This window comes from Wickerhamomyces anomalus (genome assembly GCF_001661255.1).
Source record: "Wickerhamomyces anomalus NRRL Y-366-8 unplaced genomic scaffold WICANscaffold_1, whole genome shotgun sequence".
NCBI classification, from domain to species: domain Eukaryota; kingdom Fungi; phylum Ascomycota; class Saccharomycetes; order Phaffomycetales; family Wickerhamomycetaceae; genus Hansenula; species Hansenula anomala.
In genome coordinates, this window is record NW_017567110.1 from 2,405,490 (window position 1) to 2,424,116 (window position 18,627).

The 18,627-nt window shown below is 33.4% G+C and overlaps 10 protein-coding genes across 10 annotated transcripts; 5 read left to right on the forward strand and 5 right to left on the reverse strand.

Annotated features, from left to right (window-relative positions):
• The first annotated feature begins 510 nt into the window (after window positions 1-510).
• LOG1 (Log1p) lies at window positions 511-1,757 on the forward strand. The gene is given in 3 exon segments (XM_019186145.1): window positions 511-665; window positions 677-901; window positions 957-1,757. 2 exon segments carry the CDS (start codon window positions 754-756, stop codon window positions 1,496-1,498), a joined length of 690 nt encoding a protein of 229 aa, XP_019041828.1. The 5' UTR covers window positions 511-665; window positions 677-753; the 3' UTR covers window positions 1,499-1,757.
• Window positions 1,758-3,009: 1,252 nt separating this feature from the next.
• Window positions 3,010-3,354, forward strand: WICANDRAFT_26791 (uncharacterized protein; the record flags this gene model as incomplete). The annotated part of the gene is made up of 1 exon (XM_019181301.1): window positions 3,010-3,354. A coding segment is annotated over one exon (345 nt), but the record flags the coding sequence as incomplete, so codon positions are not given.
• A 1,156-nt stretch (window positions 3,355-4,510) lies between these two features.
• PTR3 (Ptr3p) lies at window positions 4,511-6,418 on the reverse strand (the record flags this gene model as incomplete). Its single annotated transcript, XM_019183034.1, has 1 exon — window positions 4,511-6,418. One exon carries the CDS (start codon window positions 6,416-6,418, stop codon window positions 4,511-4,513), a length of 1,908 nt encoding a protein of 635 aa, XP_019041830.1.
• A 918-nt stretch (window positions 6,419-7,336) lies between these two features.
• WICANDRAFT_27621 (uncharacterized protein) lies at window positions 7,337-8,122 on the forward strand (the record flags this gene model as incomplete). The annotated part of the gene is made up of 1 exon (XM_019181393.1): window positions 7,337-8,122. One exon carries the CDS (start codon window positions 7,337-7,339, stop codon window positions 8,120-8,122), a length of 786 nt encoding a protein of 261 aa, XP_019041831.1.
• A 718-nt stretch (window positions 8,123-8,840) lies between these two features.
• Window positions 8,841-9,911, reverse strand: WICANDRAFT_82612 (uncharacterized protein; the record flags this gene model as incomplete). Its single annotated transcript, XM_019185408.1, has 1 exon — window positions 8,841-9,911. One exon carries the CDS (start codon window positions 9,909-9,911, stop codon window positions 8,841-8,843), a length of 1,071 nt encoding a protein of 356 aa, XP_019041832.1.
• Window positions 9,912-12,747: 2,836 nt separating this feature from the next.
• On the reverse strand, window positions 12,748-12,984 carry WICANDRAFT_82613 (uncharacterized protein; the record flags this gene model as incomplete). The annotated part of the gene is made up of 1 exon (XM_019185409.1): window positions 12,748-12,984. One exon carries the CDS (start codon window positions 12,982-12,984, stop codon window positions 12,748-12,750), a length of 237 nt encoding a protein of 78 aa, XP_019041833.1.
• Window positions 12,985-14,048: 1,064 nt separating this feature from the next.
• On the forward strand, window positions 14,049-15,553 carry WICANDRAFT_66864 (regucalcin; the record flags this gene model as incomplete). Its single annotated transcript, XM_019184061.1, has 2 exons — window positions 14,049-14,553; window positions 14,606-15,553. The coding sequence occupies exons 1-2, from the start codon at window positions 14,527-14,529 to the stop codon at window positions 15,551-15,553; spliced, it is 975 nt and encodes a 324-aa protein (XP_019041834.1). The 5' UTR covers window positions 14,049-14,526.
• HIT1 (Hit1p) lies at window positions 15,548-15,979 on the reverse strand (the record flags this gene model as incomplete). Its single annotated transcript, XM_019181202.1, has 1 exon — window positions 15,548-15,979. The coding sequence occupies one exon, from the start codon at window positions 15,977-15,979 to the stop codon at window positions 15,548-15,550; it is 432 nt and encodes a 143-aa protein (XP_019041835.1).
• Window positions 15,980-16,962: 983 nt separating this feature from the next.
• WICANDRAFT_76799 (c-type cytochrome) lies at window positions 16,963-17,369 on the forward strand (the record flags this gene model as incomplete). The annotated part of the gene is made up of 2 exons (XM_019184451.1): window positions 16,963-16,984; window positions 17,059-17,369. 2 exons carry the CDS (start codon window positions 16,963-16,965, stop codon window positions 17,367-17,369), a joined length of 333 nt encoding a protein of 110 aa, XP_019041836.1.
• A 368-nt stretch (window positions 17,370-17,737) lies between these two features.
• Window positions 17,738-18,622, reverse strand: ISY1 (Isy1p). Its single transcript, XM_019186146.1, has one exon. It carries the CDS (start codon window positions 18,593-18,595, stop codon window positions 17,756-17,758), a length of 840 nt encoding a protein of 279 aa, XP_019041837.1. The 5' UTR covers window positions 18,596-18,622; the 3' UTR covers window positions 17,738-17,755.
• Window positions 18,623-18,627: the final 5 nt, after the last annotated feature.

The window sequence follows — 18,627 nt, forward strand, 5'->3', positions numbered from 1 at the left end:
ATCAACTATCTTGAATTAACAGAGCGTTTTGTATAAACAATACCGTCTTCTTGTAGGGCGTTTCGATTAGTCCAACCTGCACTTTTGATTGATTGAATGGTAATATACCTCTGTTTGAAAAAGTATTTGAAATTGAAATAAAAAATTTGAAAGAATAAAATATTGATGATTGTGTGAGCAGCAGAACTGTGTAAATGAGTGCACTGTTGTAGTAGCCTGCAATGGAATGTATAAATATCAGAAATGTATTATAGAACTCTTCTTATTGTTCTAATTGTACCAGCCCTATCTTATACCGTCCTTCTCTTTCTCTTCACACTCTTTAATTCTTTCTTTTCTCTCTTCTTTTCACTCTCTCTCTCCTAATTGAAACCCAGATGATTCACCAATCTCCAATGTAGCATTTCATCAAAGCAGCAGCACAAATCTCTGTACAACTTAATTCTTCAACCTTGGTAGTTTCTTGAACACTCAGCTCATGGCAGGAAAATTAAAAAAAAAAAATAGAGTCTGAAATGACAGAAGTAACGTGTCAATAACAAAAACGTAAAGTCACGTGATTATTCATGTGAGATGCCGAGGGGTTCCCTTGCTGTACCGCGGCACCAGGATCCCCAGTGATTCATCCGAAACTTGACACTGTTGCAAAAGGATAACAACAAGTTATACAATCTACTAAGTAAACAACTATTATAACGAGATATAGGCACATCCACTTTGAATAGAAACTTATTAAGAACAGATATAGACACCATGACTGCATCAACAAAACCTGAAAAAGTTGTCTGTGTATTTTGCGGTTCATCATTTGGTAATGATTCAACTTATTCTAAACATGCTAGTGAATTAGGTAAACAAATTGCAGAAAAGAATTGGGGTTTAGTTTATGGAGGTGGTACCAGTAAGTTGAATTATATTATATATATTAGGAGTCCAGTACTAACGCTTAATGACAGCTGGTTTAATGGGAGCTGTGGCAAAATCATGTTCAGAAAACAATGGGTATGTTCATGGTATTATTCCAGAAGCTTTAGTTAGTCGTGAAAGAGTTGATCCAGATGATTTTAATGGTAAATTACATGAGGATATTAATAATCATAAGGGGTTAACACCAATCTCTAATGAATATGGAAAAACTACTATTGTTGATGATATGCATACAAGAAAAAGATTGATGGGACAAGAAGCTGATGCTTTTATCGCATTACCAGGTGGGTATGGTACTTTAGAGGAGATTATGGAAGTTATTACATGGTCTCAATTGGGTATTCATGAAAAACCTATTATTTTTTATAATATTGATGGGTTTTATGATGGGTTATTAGAATTCATTAAAAGTTCAATTAAAGCTGGATTTATTAGTGCAAGTAATGGTGAAATTGTTGTTGTTGGTAAAAATACTGATGAAGTTTTAAATCATATTGCTAATTATAAGATTCCTGAAGGTAGATATAATTTAAAATGGGAGAATTTAGGTACTCATACACACAAGAATTGAGATCTGATTATTTGCCTTTGATAGTGGGATAATTGGCTTCAATTTATACAATTCAGTTCAACAAGGAGAAGAAAAGATATGAAAAGTTTAGCATGTTAGATTGCAGTTTATAATAATTTAGAAATAGATGATTTAATCATTTCATTAGACTTGTTTGAATGACTAGTTTGAAACATATTGGAGTTGATGATCTCCCAAAGATATGAAGATGATCAGATGAGAGTTTTTACATTTCAGCAGACGTCTCTTCGTATTCACCAGCTGTGGAAGTCTCTTTATAAGCTTATCGTACTTGTGAGTTGTGAATTGAAGCGTATCAAACGGCTAGTCGTATATATTCCTTGAAAATCCGTATTTGCATAAAGTATCATATCAATTAGGAACAACTACAATGGTTATCTCATTCGTTTCAGTTCATCATGGGTAATGAGTGTAATACCATAGTCTCTCTACTCCTCTTATCGTCTATTGTTCACCGTTGTTTAAACTTAATTAGTCTTTTAAATAAGGTTCTTCTTTCTCCCCAGATACAACAATGTAATAATAATCTAAGACCCGACCGGTGTTTTGAGCCTATGATTGAAAAGATGAGAAGTGAACTGTTAAAGAATAAATGAATGATGATGATGATGATCTGTTGGGTACGACTGTATTGCTATTCTTGGGATATAATTCCTGGGTATAAACGATGGTGTTCTATTAATTCTATTTATGGTGATGCACAGTGATCTGCAATGAACAAGGGAATAGAGAATTAATTATGGTAATAGAGTAACAGTATAGTAGTATAGTAGTAATAGTAGTATAGTTAACTACTACTATAATCAACTTGATACTCTCCTAAGCCCATGTCTGCCACGGGTATTCATGGAATACCATCTCTGGGAGGTACCAGGTGTTAATGCTCCCAACCGTTGCAACACAGACCATTGCTGTTTCAAATGGTAATACAACGAAGTAATTAACTAAACAACTACTTAAATACATAACTAATAACTAATTAAATAACTAATTAAATTATCATCAACTAAATCAATTCATTATCTAATCTCCAACTAATCCACCTTTAATTCTATTCCGTCAACTAATTCCAATTTCTTTGGCTGCCTTGCTTCAAAACCGCTGAAATCCAAATCCAAAACGAAAACGTCCAACAACAAATTTCAAAAACAATCTTCCCGTCCGTTTCAACCACAACCAACAACAACAATAACAACTGAACCCATATAAACAAGTATCAATCATTGTCCTTTATATCATCACCTCTTTGGCAAAACAGCTGGTCTGACTCATCAAAGTGCTACTTTACCCACCTACTTCTATTATTAAATCCTCGAAAAGGCTCACCCATAATTGATCAACTTTGAAAGGATATACACCTTATACAATACAGCTTATTATCCATTAGCATGAATGCTTCAGCTCAACCCATATCCCCCTTCCATCATTTACAACAACAACAACAAACTTCTTCATCTGGTTCTTCAACTCCACAGCAAAATCAACAACAGATGAGTCAACAAAATAACAACAACAACAAACCTCCTTCTTCAAAATCTTCAACAAATTTGAGGAGAGGTCCTTGGTCTCCTGATGAAGATCGTAAATTAATTGAATCAATCAATTTATTTGGTGCTACAAATTGGGTTAGAATCTCTCAAGCTTTAGGCTCAAGAACTCCAAAACAATGTAGAGAACGTTATCATCAAAATTTAAAACCTTCTTTAAATAGAAATCCAATTTCTCCTGAAGAGGGTCAATTAATTGAAGAATTGGTGGCAAAATATGGGAAAAGATGGGCTGAAATTGCAAGACATTTAAATGGTAGATCCGATAATGCTATTAAAAATTGGTGGAATGGTGGTGCAAATAGAAGAAGAAGAGCTTCATCTCAAGCTATATTACAAGAAACTCATCATCATCATCCTCAACAACAACCTTTACCACCACCTCCACAAGCTCAACCAAATCATTATCAAGATTATCCTCAACAACATCCTCCTCATTTCAATTCTCCATCTTTTAATACTCAAATATTTCAACAAAATCAACAAGGACAAGGACAACACCTTTTACAACAACCTTTCCATTCATTACCTCCAAATCAACATCAAACTTTACCCCCATTACACGCTACACAATCAACACCTGCTGCGCCAACTAATTCCACTTCCTCTTCACAGCCTTTAATGCTACTAAGTTCATTATCTCAACAACAAATGTTACCACCGGCAAACGTTGCAAGATCATCTTCATTAAACCAAGAAATTTTCCAACAACAACAACCAGGAGTCAAGAGATTTTTAGAAGAACAACACATCCCATTAAGAAGACATTCTGCACAAACAATCCTAACTTCAAACCCAACTTCATCCTCACCATTTTCCGCATCACCTTTATCAAGAGGTCCATCTTCGAGAAACAGTTCAATCTCATATGATTACCAACAACAACAACAGCCTCACACTCAACCAACTTCACAATCTGGATATTTCTCAGAATACTCAAACAACACATCAAGAAGATCCTCAATTGCCCATGATATCTTCCCTAACCCGTTCCAATATCAAAACAAGAGACAAAACAGCACAACTTCGTCAACTAGCATACCTCCAACCAATGCAGTTTATTTATCACCAAGTTTTAAACCTCATAGAGGTTCGGCATCGGGACTGCCTTCGAATTTATCCACGCTTAGTTCGAATAATACAACTTCTTCAAATGAGACTACTCCTATATTCAAGAGTGATTTTGGGTTTGAGTGTAAGAATGATGAACAGGATGGTGAGGGTAAAGGTGATGGAAAGAAGAAGGTTATGAATATAAATAATTTGTTGGGGTGAGATGGGTGTTTTTAACGTTTGATACGTTAAGTGTATTCGTATATTATTCATAGTGTATGATTATCATTCTCAAAAAAAGTGTAATAAAAAAAGAGTTTGTTTTAATAATTAATGTATGTTTTTTCATTTCTCACTACAATGTAGTTTATATGACAAGGTCCTTTTATTTTCAATCCCCCCATAATAGAGGTTTACACCTAGTTATCTCAGGATTCTGTGGCAAACCAGCTGCAAAATCATTAATATAAAAAATCCCCTTCCTATCCAATATATACAACTTGTGCCCATCTTTAGAAAACTTCAAACTTGCACTCTCTCTTTTCCTAAACGCATTACTAACCTGGTCCACTATGAATATTCTTTTAGATTCCTGATCCATCCTCGTGGCAAATATCAAATACACCGACCCATTCTTATCCAACACCGCAACGGTGTCGTTCCTTGGAGATATAGCACTCTTGTGGATCGATGAACCAATCTCATCCAACTTGAGCAGCATTTTCGGTTGTGCCACCGTTTGTAATCCATTTATTGATGAGATGTTATTATCAATAATGATTGGTGCGGCATTGAACGAAGCTGAAGTTATGATCATGTATTGATTATTAGGAAACATTTGAATGTCTGTTATACCTTCACTCTCCAATGATGTGTCTAGTGATCTTATAGATTTCATAACTAGTTTAGGTTCTGTATAATTCTTGACCCAGATTGTTAGGAATCTTGATTCTAATGCTGTGGAACATGATAAATAGTTTGAGTCTGAGGAGAAGGATAAGTTGTTGATGGGGTCTCTATACGGGAATGTTATAGTGATTGGATCATTTGTGAAAATGGAGTTATTAGTACCACCTTCTTGGTTGTTTAATTTGTGTAAGACCACTAATGCTTGTTCTGTTCCCAGGATTCGATCTTTCCCTGTGATACCATATGCAATCAATTGAGAATTGGGGGAGATTTCAATACATCTGATGGGGAAGTTTGAAATGTAGAGATAGATTGGTTTCCCAGGTTGGTTAATCAGGTCAATAATTTTGAAAATTCCATTTGTGCCTGATATGACTAAATATTCATCACTTATTGAACAGTATAAATGTTCCCAATCGTTTAATTTTTTCTTTATTACTTCATTATTTGCAACATTATTGTTATTCCCACCAATAATCAATTCTTCATTTGAAATTTTTTGTAAATTTTCAAAATTTAACCCAAATTCACCATTTGATTTCCCACAACAGTGTAAAATTGGAGCGGTTTTAGAATCTGATGATATTGAATAAACTTCATATTTCTTAACACTTAATAATACGAAAAATTTTGATGATGGTGATATTGAAGTATTTATAAAATTTTTAGATTTCGTCTTGAGGAATTTTGAATGGGTGTTGTATTGGAAATGACGTCTATAAGTTGGGAAGCATTTAACAAACAAGTAAACTTTTTGTTCTTGTGGTGATTCGGTTTTGGGATGTGGGATTGTAGATGATGAAGGTGATGATGATATAATGGATTGCTCTTGTGGTGGTGGTAATGAAGGTATTATTGATGAGGAATTCGTAATTGAATTTGTTGAGTTTGTAGGGAATTGCTTCAAACTTGTAGTTATGGGTATTGTTTCATTAATAGATGATGAAGTTGATGAAGGTGTTGTGCTTGTTGTGGTAGGTTTGGTATTGAGATGTTTAACTAATGTTGTTGATTTTTTAGATGGTGATGTTTTTGTTTTGTCATTTATAGAATTAGCAACAGAATAGAATAAAGATAATAATGATTCCTTTTTTTGATTATTTTCAAATTCATTTGGGTATAATACATAATATAAATTTTGTAAAGGTTTTAAATCATAACCTAATGATGATGATGAATAACAGATTGGGCAGCTCAATTTTGAATTTGAAGATAGTTGAAGGGCAAAGTTTTTAGATAGGATACAACCACAAGATAGGATGAAAGCATCTGGGACAATATCATACACTAGTTCATTGGTATCTTCATCTCTTGAAATGGGTAACGTTATTGATTTGATGATTCCATCTTTTAGTGTATCAGGAGATGGGGAGTGATTATCAGTTGACATTTCATAATCTCAGATCGCTTAGGGTTCAGCAGAGGCGTGGGTTGTGGTTGTTGCTTGGAATAGATGAAAGTGTCGTCTTCCTTGTTGAAAGTTGAAATGTTTTTAGTGAAAATTTGGCAGATAAAGGAATTTTGAATTTTTGGCCAGAAATGTTTGGAGCAGCAGAGGGAGATGTAAGAATTTGAGTGGATATGTATCGAATCTAGTTATAATGGATTGGTTTATTGCCTTTATTTCTTATTCTATTTTTTGTGTGGTTATGGTGTTGTATGAGTTGTGTTGAAACTTGATACTACATTCAGTAATCAATCAGCTGAACCCTGAACCTTTCCCCAGAGTGTAACGGAGTTAATCAGAAGGTGGTATACTGCTAAAAGATAATGATGATACGTCTGATACCAATTTGATACTGGTGATGATGATGATGATGTTAATGATGATGGATCTGTTGTATATATGCTACTAGCCATATATTCTAAACAACCCAACCCTAAGAACCCAGCCACTCTAGAGCCATTCAATCCATAACGCACATCTCTATTATTCCACTTCAAACTACACCAATCGGCTCGGATTTTTAACCATGTTGAAATGGGTTATTCGCTCTTTAGCTCATACAATCCATAAGTCCAATCGCTTATAATACTAATTACACAGTACACAGTAGCCTATTTGATCAAGAGAATTGTAAGCGCTCTTGGAATCAATCAGAAATGCGCACCTTTGTGGGTGAAAACCACGCTTTCCTAAGAATTGCTTATAAGGCGACATCCTATTTGAAACACTCAATTATCCAATGAATAACCCTTATTATGATGAAATGCAATGACTATCTTTCCAAGGGGTATTTAAATTGAAACAAACATCCCTTTCTTAAAATCTTTTTTTCTCCTTTTCAATATAACAAACAATATCATAATGTCTAATTTATTGAAAACTGCTCTAGTCACAGGTGCTGCACAAGGTATTGGGAAATCAATCGCTTTACAATTAGCAAAAGACGGTTATCAAGTTGCCATTACAGATTTACCATTTCAAAAGGAGAAAGCCCTTGAAACTGTTAAATTGATTGAAAAAATTGGTTCAAATTCAATCTTTATACCAACTGATTCAAGTAAAAGAGATCAAGTGTTCCAAGCTGTTGATACAACTTTTAATAAATTGGGTGGATTCAATACAATTATTAATAATGCAGGAATTGCACAAATCTCTCCAATTGTGGATATTCAACCTGATGAATTATCAAAAATTTCTGATATTAATATAGGTGGAACAATTTGGGGGATACAAGCTGCTGTTAAAAAATTTGAAGAATTAAATCAACCAGGAAAAATCATTAATGCAGGTTCAATTGCATCTCATCAAGGGTTTGGAGTCTTGGGTTTATATTCTGCTTCAAAATTCGCTGTAAGAGCTATAACTCAAGCTGCTGCTAAAGAATTAGCTTCAAGACAAATCACAGTGAATGCTTATTGTCCTGGTATCGTATTAACTCCAATGTGGGATTTAATTGATGCTAAAATGGGTGAATATACTGGTGTACCAAAAGGTGAAACTTTGAAAAAATATATTGAAGGGATTGCATTAGGTAGAGGTGAAGAACCACAAGATGTTGCTAATTTGGTTAGTTTTTTGGCTAGTGAAAAGGCAAATTATATTACTGGTCAATCTTATTTAGTTGATGGTGGATTAGTTTATAATTGAGAGGATCTTGAAGCTGCCATACAAAATAAGACCCTCGTATGTTGGATCACGTTTTCAGTCACATGATATCAACCCTCGGATATTAATTCAGTATAACTACACATGTATAAATTAATCAACATAACCAATCACAAGCTTGGATTCCAACCAGCTATAACTTGTAAATGCTACACTTGAGTGTTTGACTTGATAGATTATCATAATAAACTTTGTTAACTTCTTCATAGATCGCATGACTTGTTGTAAATGTTTCATGAGCTAAAACAAAATCTCAATTCATTCTTGACAAATTTGTACGCCCTAGGCACGATACAAGACACACTCCTTTCAACGTTTACGCTTCTGCTCTGAGTGCCTAATTCATCCAGGGAATGTACAACTCAATGATAAAACACGTTTGAGATCTCAGGCCAAAAAAGCATTCCTTGAAGGGAGGAAAATTGAGTCAATTCGGTAAATTCCTAAAATGGAACAACTAATGCATACAAAAAAAAAAAAAAAGAGAGAGCCAGAGCCTAGAGGCTTAAAATACGCAAACCTCAAAATCATAGAACAACTTTTTATACAACTTTGATAATGAACTACAATATATTCCATTATTTATAGTATGCAATTATTTTAGTTAATCCCTATCCGTCATTATATATATAGCCCCTTTTATGTTCATTTGTCCGTTAATTTGTGTTCATTAAAGTGTCATTAAATTGTGTGTATATGTTTATAACTTAACCATTGATTTTAAAGATGAATGATAACAATTTGTAAAATTAGTTAAAGCACAACATGAACAATTCAATGGATGTTGTTGTTGTGGTGGTGGTTGAATGTTGTAATTAATTGGATAATTATTATCAATCATAACCCCAGTATTATGGTTGTTACTTGTCATGTATGAACTTTTAATTGGTGTCAACATGTTATAATTTGAAATTGATGTAATTTTCGTAGGTGTGTTATAAACTGATTCATATTGTTGTTTCTTTGAAACGTTATTATATGGAGTTTGTGAATTGAATTCATTAAATGATCTCTTTTGAGGAGGATATGATGATGTGGCTGAATAATAAGATTGTTGAGGAAGTTGTGTGATTGGGATTGGTTGTAAAACTTGATAAGTTGGTTGTTGTAATGACATTTGTGGTGGTGGTGGTAAATAACTTTCTTGAACTGGTGATTTTGGAGTTGGTGGATAATTGTATAATGAAGGTGATGAAATTGAAATTGATTGTTGACGAGTATTCCAAATTAATTGATAATCAACACCAATTTTATAAACATCACCGCACCATCTTGTATATTCATCATTTTTCAAAAAAACATTATATTGAATTTTTTTCAAAACAACCAATTCTTTTTTCTTCAATGTGGTATTAGTTAATGGAGTTAAATTACTCCAAGTCTTTAGCGTATATGATGAATCATCATTAGCTTTATTTGAAATCATAAATAAAATAACCAACAATTCAAATAATTCGACATCATTTTTACGATTTGAACTTGATAATAATTTTAGTCTTGATGAAGTTTGAAAAGATGATAATTTTGATGATGATGGAGAAGATGATGATGAAGAATATAAACAACGCTTATGATTAACCAATAAATAAAGATAACATAATGTATGAATCAATGTTTGTGTGTTTAAATTTGTTAATGATATCAAATTCTCGGTATCTTTGTAAAATTGCGACTCTTTTATCTGAAGACTTGAAGATTTATAATATATAGACCAACATAACCGTATGAATAAATCATTTGTTAGAAAGTTATCTTCGGGTATTGAAGACATTGTTTGGAAAGGAGTGTGTTGTGCTTGTAAATGTGTGTGTGTATTTCATTAGGTTTCACAAAGTGTTGTGGGAAGTGTACAAGTTATATATATGATCAAGTGGTTACAAACGGGTGGGCAAATGAAAATAACAACAATTCACCAGCGTGATTATGATATACCAACTCCATGTTTGAATTTCTGTTGTTTCTGTAAAAAACGTAAAAAGGATGTTCTCATGTTTAATTCATGTACCTGTGTTTATATTTCAAAAATAATTAAAAAAGTACCTCTGGGTCGAAAAAAGCTCTAATTTTTTTTTAAAATTCTGAGCCTTTTTAGCAAATTACCTTACACAAATACCGAAGAATGGGTCTAGACAAGGAGCAGTCCACGTTGAATTGGATTGTATTGCAACCAATATCTCTCTTCTCTGAACATCCACAAATCCCTCTTTCAATTCATCCCGTGGATGTGCTTGTGCACTCTGTCGTTGTATCATCATCAACCTCATCATCATGTGTGTGATCCTTACCAAGGAGACCTCGAATCCAATCACCAAAAAACCTCTGCTTTGGTACTGAGCAACACTTTTTCTTTTGCTTATTTTTGTGTAGCTGGCCAAACAGCATCTTGTGCATGAGACGACCGCGAAGGAATCTTGGTTCACAGACTCCGCAACACATTTGATACACCAGCATTGCACTGCTGGTATTCATATACACTATAAAGAATACCATAGACTACCCATCCCTAAACATTCCCTTTTTCAAACCATCTCTCTACAAGCATTCTGTGCTGAGATATTCGTGTCTAAAGATGGGCTCATCATGGGCGTGCAAACTGGAAATTAGAAATTGGATTCGGTACACGCACGCGCTGGAAGGATTCTAAACCCCCCGGTAGGGCCAGGCGGGTCTCTAACGTACTCTTAGCTGAGTACCAATCTGAATCCCATACCCACCGTTATCCTTGATCAGAATATGAATGTCGTAGAGATTGATTAAAGAAATGGACATGGAAAGCTATAGGTATTCTAGTTGACTATCATAATTCTTTCTCGTCTTTTTCCTGGCTGTTCTAGCCCGTATCTGGCTCATGTTGTGTGCTGTGTTCTGGGCCCCCTCTCTTTTCTTTGATATGGAACATCAAAATTAATTAAATCCACTAGGTGATTCGGTGATTCTACAGGTTAAAAAGGGTCAGTTTCTAGTCTGTATCAGCCCTGGACCAATTACACAACAACCTTTTTAACCCATGTAATAATAATAATACTAGGATGGAATTATTTTTATGAAGCGTTAGACATGGTTAACCCAATGACATTGTCGTCTTTCTTTTTCTTCTTGATCACTCGTAGTTAATAGCCTCATTAATGATTCTCTTTTGTGTAATATTTTGCCACTGAGATAACCGAAACAGCTAGCTACAACCAAATTTTAAAAGTACCATGGATACCGGATTTGGTGTTTTTCTACACGTACATCGAAATCTTGGTGAAATAAGTAACCATTGGCTATACTTAATTTCCCCCTAACTCCAAAGGGCTTACAAACAGGCTAGCCAAATAACAACTATCATCAAGTGAAATGTATGTCTCTGTAGTTTATTTCAAGTTTCAAGACTCAAGAGCAGTTTGTTTCCACATCCTTCAAGTTGCGATTGAGAGCCATGACAGGCCGTACATCGTGAAACTTGTTACACTTGATTAGCATTTTTGAAGCAATCAAAGAATATAACAAACCGTACTACATATACGTTCAGCAATTTAAGCTGGCTACACTTACTCAGATTCTCGATAAAAGTCTATGGTTTACAATTTTTGGAGAAAAAACCCAGCTAATTCACCAGAGCGATTAATAATTTGATGATCTTGTAGAGAAGCATCTACAACTCTACACGGACACCAAAAATTCTATTTATGGTTTTAACCTTACTACGTCCCAACCTACCTTACAGGAAACCTTGGTATATTTTGATCAACAACTTAAGTTCTACAAGTTATTCAAAGTGTATTTGTGTAAAATTGTTGTGCTGCCGGTCTGTTTCACAAAATGCAACCAACAAATCATGAAAGCGACGAATTAACGATAACGTCCTCTTTTTACTGCATGATAGTCGTACAAGGCTAGTTTCCAATTCTTGAAAAAAAGGAAAATGGATTCTTCTACGACTCAACATTCTGTCCAATAACGGCCCCGTTTCCAATGTAATCAAATTCAAAACCTTCCGAAGTTTATACGATCAAATCTTGTTTTTTGACTTCTGCACTCAGTTGATGGGAAACTGCAACCACAACAAAAAAATATACGTTGAGTACTTTTTAAACTTCATAGGAGAACTTTGTAATTAGCCTTCATAAAAAGGAGAGAAAAAGGCGGTAAAATGAACAGATTGATAGAACCCGTAGACTAGATACGGTACCAGATATGACTTATCGTATGCATTTACAAGTGAATGTACAACTAGTTGGAAAACACAGTTTTGATGAATTCTATACATTTATAAGGCCTAGATAATAAACCCAGCCAATTTGATTATAATTCATTTCCCGCTTCAATCCTTCTGTTTCTTTGGGGAATTTTGAATGAGTTGCTGACATTACATTGGGACTTGGGACCCTTGATCGTGAACATTTCAAAAGTATTGAAGTATTCCAATTTCTGACTTCTGACTACGTTGGCTTAGACAAACGTCGAAACTCTTTCAACTCAGTTTCAACTGATGAGTCTATCTTTTAAACCAACACTTCTTTACAACTACGTGTGTTCTTTCTTTAATGTTGAGAACGGGATAACGCGGCTTAAATGTATCAACTCTTCAGCATCTTCTGATTCGAAGTTCAATCAAAGGTTCTTTAACTAGTCAACTTCATCGTATTGAGCTGTACAGTTAACTCTCGTATCTCTTTCTTGTTAGTTGAAGTAATTCGAATATAAGATAAGTTGTGACTTGTGGACCACACTTTGCGATTGTTCTTGATGTCCCACAAATATAGCTTGTACAGATAGACTAGCACAGGACAAAGGCTCAGATCTCCAGCGTAATTGAAATGAACAAGGAAAGTATGATCCTGTGGTTGGCCTTCTTCCATTATCTCACGTATATATCAAGGCAACCCAGCTCGCTGTTTTACTTTGTTCAGGAGATATTCTCAACTCTTTCTTGGAACTTGATTTGTGCTATCAACCTGGGCAATTATTCACCTTTTTCCATATAGATAGGATAACCAACACTGGCAGTTGGCAATTACCACTTTCTGAGAATATCAATGCACAAAATAAGAGATTGGAATTCCTTTGCAAAATAGTAAAATACCAGCTCAATCAATTTGATCCAGTGTGTAACGTCTATCTTCATTTTGTGCCCCTTAGCAAAAAAGAGATATAATCAGAACGAACACCTTGTGGAATTTTTACGGTCGCCAGAAACAAAATTAATATCCTGATGACATAAGACTCTGAGCAAATTACATAATATTTACTATTAAGCTGACAAAGACATCAGACTTTAGTACAATATAAAATAGTTTCAAAGTGTATTAGTTGAAAAATAAAATATTAGACTTTAATATTGACATTTAGTTAAGTTTCCAAATATAAGTTTTACAAAATAAACCTCACTTTTCAGCTTTGGTGTAAAATTCACTAATTTGAAAAAGCGTCGAAATGATGGAGGCACAATTGACAACGGACAAATCCTACAATATCTCACTCAATCTCTCTATTATTTTTATGAAAAAACGATAAATTAATGCAACAAAGCTCTCTCTATCTAATGATATGATTTTTTACTTGATTTATTAGCATTCATGTTGTTAAAATTGACATTAATGAAAAAATGTAGAGCTTCGTGGAGGCACTTGCACAATTTTTTTCGGCTTCGTCACGTGATCGATTTTCAATTTCATTCAATTTTAAAAATGTTATTTATTTTGTTTAGTTTTGATATTTTGGTACATAAAATACATGATTATAATGAGAAGAATCCAGTAATTATACCAGAGTATTAACTTTGTTTGAATTCGATAAAAAAAATTTGGGACCAGTAGGTCAACAAACTTTTGAAGTAAAATAAAAATATTGCACATCTACTTTATTTCTAAAATTATTAAAATTTTCAAAAATTTGTGAATTTAATATTTTTGAACTGGATTTCTTGTTATATTAGTAATTCTTCAGAAAATTCTATGCTAAAATTTATACAATTTTTTACTTCTTATTGTAGAAATATTTTGATTTCGAACTTTTGGTAAAACCGAATCGCGCGTGTTGGCCAAACCATTTCTCCACAATATTATTATTGTGAGATCTAGGTGTTGAATCTTGCCATATAAATCAATCACTTAAGGTATACTAAACAATGTTCAACAACTATCCTTGGTTTACTTATAATATCGGGAATTATTGAATTTTTAATTGCATACTCTCTTGCTAGACCTTTATAAAACATAGCAAGTTGGGAGCTCTTAAACAATAATGTTGCCCATGCTCAAAAAAATCGGTGTTGAACTTGTGTGGGTCGGCCAAGTAGTGTTGTCCTTTTGCTGTTTGAACTACTATTTAACGCCAAAGAATAACTCAATTGATTCTTTGTAGAACTATTTCTTTACAAGCAATCGAATAAAACATTAAAAATGGTGAAAGAAACAGTTATCGAAAAAGTATGCTATCAAAACATCTATTTCAAGGGGTCAAACTAACAAGACTTTTTAGCCATTTTTGAATTATTTTGGTAGATTATCAGAAGGTCCAACTTATAATCCATCGAATAATACATTTTTATGGGTTGATATAATTGCAGGTCAATTACATAGGGTTTCATTAGCAAATACAACTTCTGAAGAATATACAAGTGATGAATTATTGAAAACTCAAGAATCTCATGAAGCTTTTGCTACACCTGATGAATATTTTGGAGTTGTTTATTTAACTAATAAGGATGAAATTGTTTTAATTGGTGGTAGAAGAGGTATTGCTGAATATAATTTCAATACTAAGAAATTCCAATATAAATTCAAGTATGATGAAATTACTCATGGGAAATTAAGATCAAATGATGGTAATATTGATCCAAATGGTGATATTTGGCAAGGTTTAATGGGATCTTTTGAATATGGTCCTATTGATGAAGGTAAATTAGTTAAAATTGATTCTAAAACTGGTGAAATAACAACTAAAGTTGATCACGTTTTAATTTCAAATGGTATTAATTGGTCAAAAGATGGTAAAACTTTATATTGGACAAGTTCATTAGAATTTATAATTTATAAATTTGATTATGATTTGAAAACTGGTGAATTATCAAACAAGACCCCTTTTATTAATATCAAAGATTTTTTACCAAATTTTGAAAGTCCAGAACCTGATGGATTTGCTATAACTGAAACTGGTGATATTTATACAGCAGTTTTCAGTACTTCATTAGTTTTACATTTCAATTCCAAAGGTGAACTTGTTGAACAATTTAAATTCCCAGCTAAAAGAATAACAGCAGTAACATTTGGTGGTGTTGAACATGATGAAATGTTTGTAACTAGTGCTAATTTACACCTTGATGATCCAACCAAATTAGATGCTGAACCTGATGATCTTGGTGGTGCAATTTTCAGAGTTAAATTACCTGGTGCTAAAGGTGTTTTGAAACCTCAATTCCAATTATGAAGATGAAGTTGATTTATTATTTAGTAAATGTGTAATGTATTGACAAAATTCTTCAACTAATTCATTTTCTTGTGAACCTGTAGATCTTAATGAAGTTAATTTTTCATTTGCTTGATCAATTTTTTTTTCAAAAGGGATTGATTCATTCTTCATTATTGAATAGATTGATTGTAGGTGAATTTGTAAAGATTTGAAACTCAACATATATTTAACTTTTTCATCATTGAAAATATATGAGTACTTTGAATCATTTGATGGCTCTAAAGATGGTGCTGATGTTTGAGTTGGTTTTGAATCAGGTGTGGTTTCATCATGTTTATGATTTGGTGATTTGAAGCATTTGATTGAGCAGTATTGAACATCGCACTTTGGGCATTTGTATTTGGCTTGTTCAGAAGTACAGATAGTACAAGTACCTAGAAGCATAGTTTGAATTGTTATAGATCCCTGTTTTATCGATCTGACTTTTCAACACTGTTTGAATTTTTTTTTTTTGGTTTATCTTGTGGTCTGCTCAAACCGATGAGATTTTTTTTTCTTTTTTGACACAGAATTTTAGAGAGGGAAGGAATCTATGGAAGAATTGGAGCCACTGGTTCCATAGTGAAGAGAGGGAGTAGATATCCGAGGAACAAATAGAACGAGGATGGAAGAGTATTATGGATTTATGCTGATGGAGTCTGATGATGGAGTAGCAATTGTGTAGGACCTAGGTTCGTTATTTACTCGAGTTTATTCCAGAATCCACGCCAATTTCGAAACGTTATTACGATTACGTGGGGCCGTGTTCCTCAGCGAAATATTTCAAGAACAACGCCCAACGACTGCAGCATGGTCATTTATGAAAGTGATGATGGAATAGAAGGTATACGAGTGCATCTAGAGAATAGAAATATAGGTGGCAACGTATACTTTTACTAGAAACTATTAATCTTTATACCTTTAATGCTTCCAGGGTAACCGAAATAAATATTACATAAGCTCCATAGTAAAGAATTGGTACACACCACACACTCTAAAAATGGGATTTGACTCGATCACTATTGGCTGGCACAGGCGATATCGATCTTGATGAGTATATATGCTATGAATATATAGTTAAGTAGCTATGATAGCTCTCTCTTATCCCTATAGAGCTATCAGCTTATTAATGTGTGTTGTCTCCCTCACTTTCCCACTATTCCCTTCATTCTCTCCCACCATCTCCCATACTGTGTCCCCAACCACACTCTACCCAATAAAATTCTAGTTGATTATAATCGGGAAACAATTTCAACCATTCACGTCAATGAAAAATTTTTGAGTTGGCCTGAAATTATATAAATAAAAAACATACCCATTTTTTTAAACATTTGTGAAAACTCACTCTTTAGAAGTCGTTCTCATACACATACACACCTATATTCATAATGCCAGCTCCATTCAAAAAAGGTTAGTACTCATCATTGAATAACAATTCATCTTCATTGCTCTTAGATCATCCCACTAACAAAATTTCTTTATAGGTTCCGAAAAAAAAGGTGCTACTTTATTCAAAACTAGATGTTTACAATGTCACACCGTTGAAAAAGGTGGTCCACACAAAGTTGGTCCAAATTTACACGGTATTTTTGGTCGTCAATCAGGTAAAGCTGAAGGTTATTCATACACCGATGCCAACATTAAAAAAGCCGTTGAATGGTCAGAACAAACCATGTCTGATTATTTAGAAAACCCAAAGAAATATATCCCAGGTACTAAAATGGCCTTTGGTGGTTTGAAGAAAGAAAAAGATAGAAACGATTTAGTTACTTACTTGGCCAACGCTACCAAATAAGTTTCTTAACGGTTTTTTAATGGGTTATTTTAATGATGCTAATATTCAAGAGTTTTATATTTTTCTATTCTTATTTTAAAATCATATTCACATTATAATAATTTTGTTCAAAAAAAGTACAAAAAATCATCAATATTATAGAAATCATAAATGAAAAAGAAAGAAATCGGGGAGGAAATATAAGGAAGATGATTTTCAAGAAAAGTTATTAGAGTTGTGGTGTTTTTTTTTGTTTGTGCAATTGATGATTTAAGATCTTTGTATGAACTTTTTGTTATATTATTATTTTAAAGCATTGTATATATTTTTAAGTCTTGTCATGATAAAAGAAGATAGAGTTGTAGCATTTTACATTAAGAATTCGTCATAAGTCATTAATTAATCATTTAAATATTATATTTCTCGCTCAATTGTTTTCTTCTTCTCTCCACAAGATATGCTTCAACCTGTTGTTGGGATGGAGGTTCAGAGTTTTCAATTATGGTGATTTCTTTTGGATCTTGAATATTTCCTAATTTTTTGGATCTTTTCCTCGTTGCACTTCTTTCAAATTTTAATAGCTCATCAGTTAGCATTTCCTTTTCATCAGATTCAATTTCCATTGGTTTAGGAACTGTAATTTCATCGCCTAATATTTGATTAACCTCATCCCAAACATTATCACCCAAACTGTCACCAGCCTTACTATTCTTTTCATCAAAATAACCATAATATTCTAAATTCACTCTTGATTCTAATTCTTTAATTTTTTGCTTTTGACTCTTTGCATTCTCTTGATTAGTCTTTTGATCCTTTAAATCTTGTTGTTGCTTTTCCAAAATCTCTTTAACACCAGGGAGTTCCTTTGCCCTCCCAAAATATCTATATCCTCTGATTAGAACACCACCTTCATTAAACCTACCGGCTGATCTCAAATAATCAGTGCCACCTAGTTTATCTTTTATATGAAATTCCCATGCATATTTTTCTCTCATTAATTTATTAATCTCATCATTCAAATCACGGATTTGATAACTTGATAATTGCTCATCTTGAATCTTTGTAACTTTTTGACTAATCTCTTTCAATACTTGTTTTCTCCAATTCTCTGCATCTTTTAAATTTGTAACTTTTTGAACAGATCTTGGTCTTGCAGTACTGTTATAATCAATGTACCCTGCTTCTTCAGCCTTTTGTTCTTGATACCTAAAAAGAACTGTATTAGCCTTATCACTATTCCTCGACATTTCCACTAAAGCACCAAACCCAATTGGAAAAT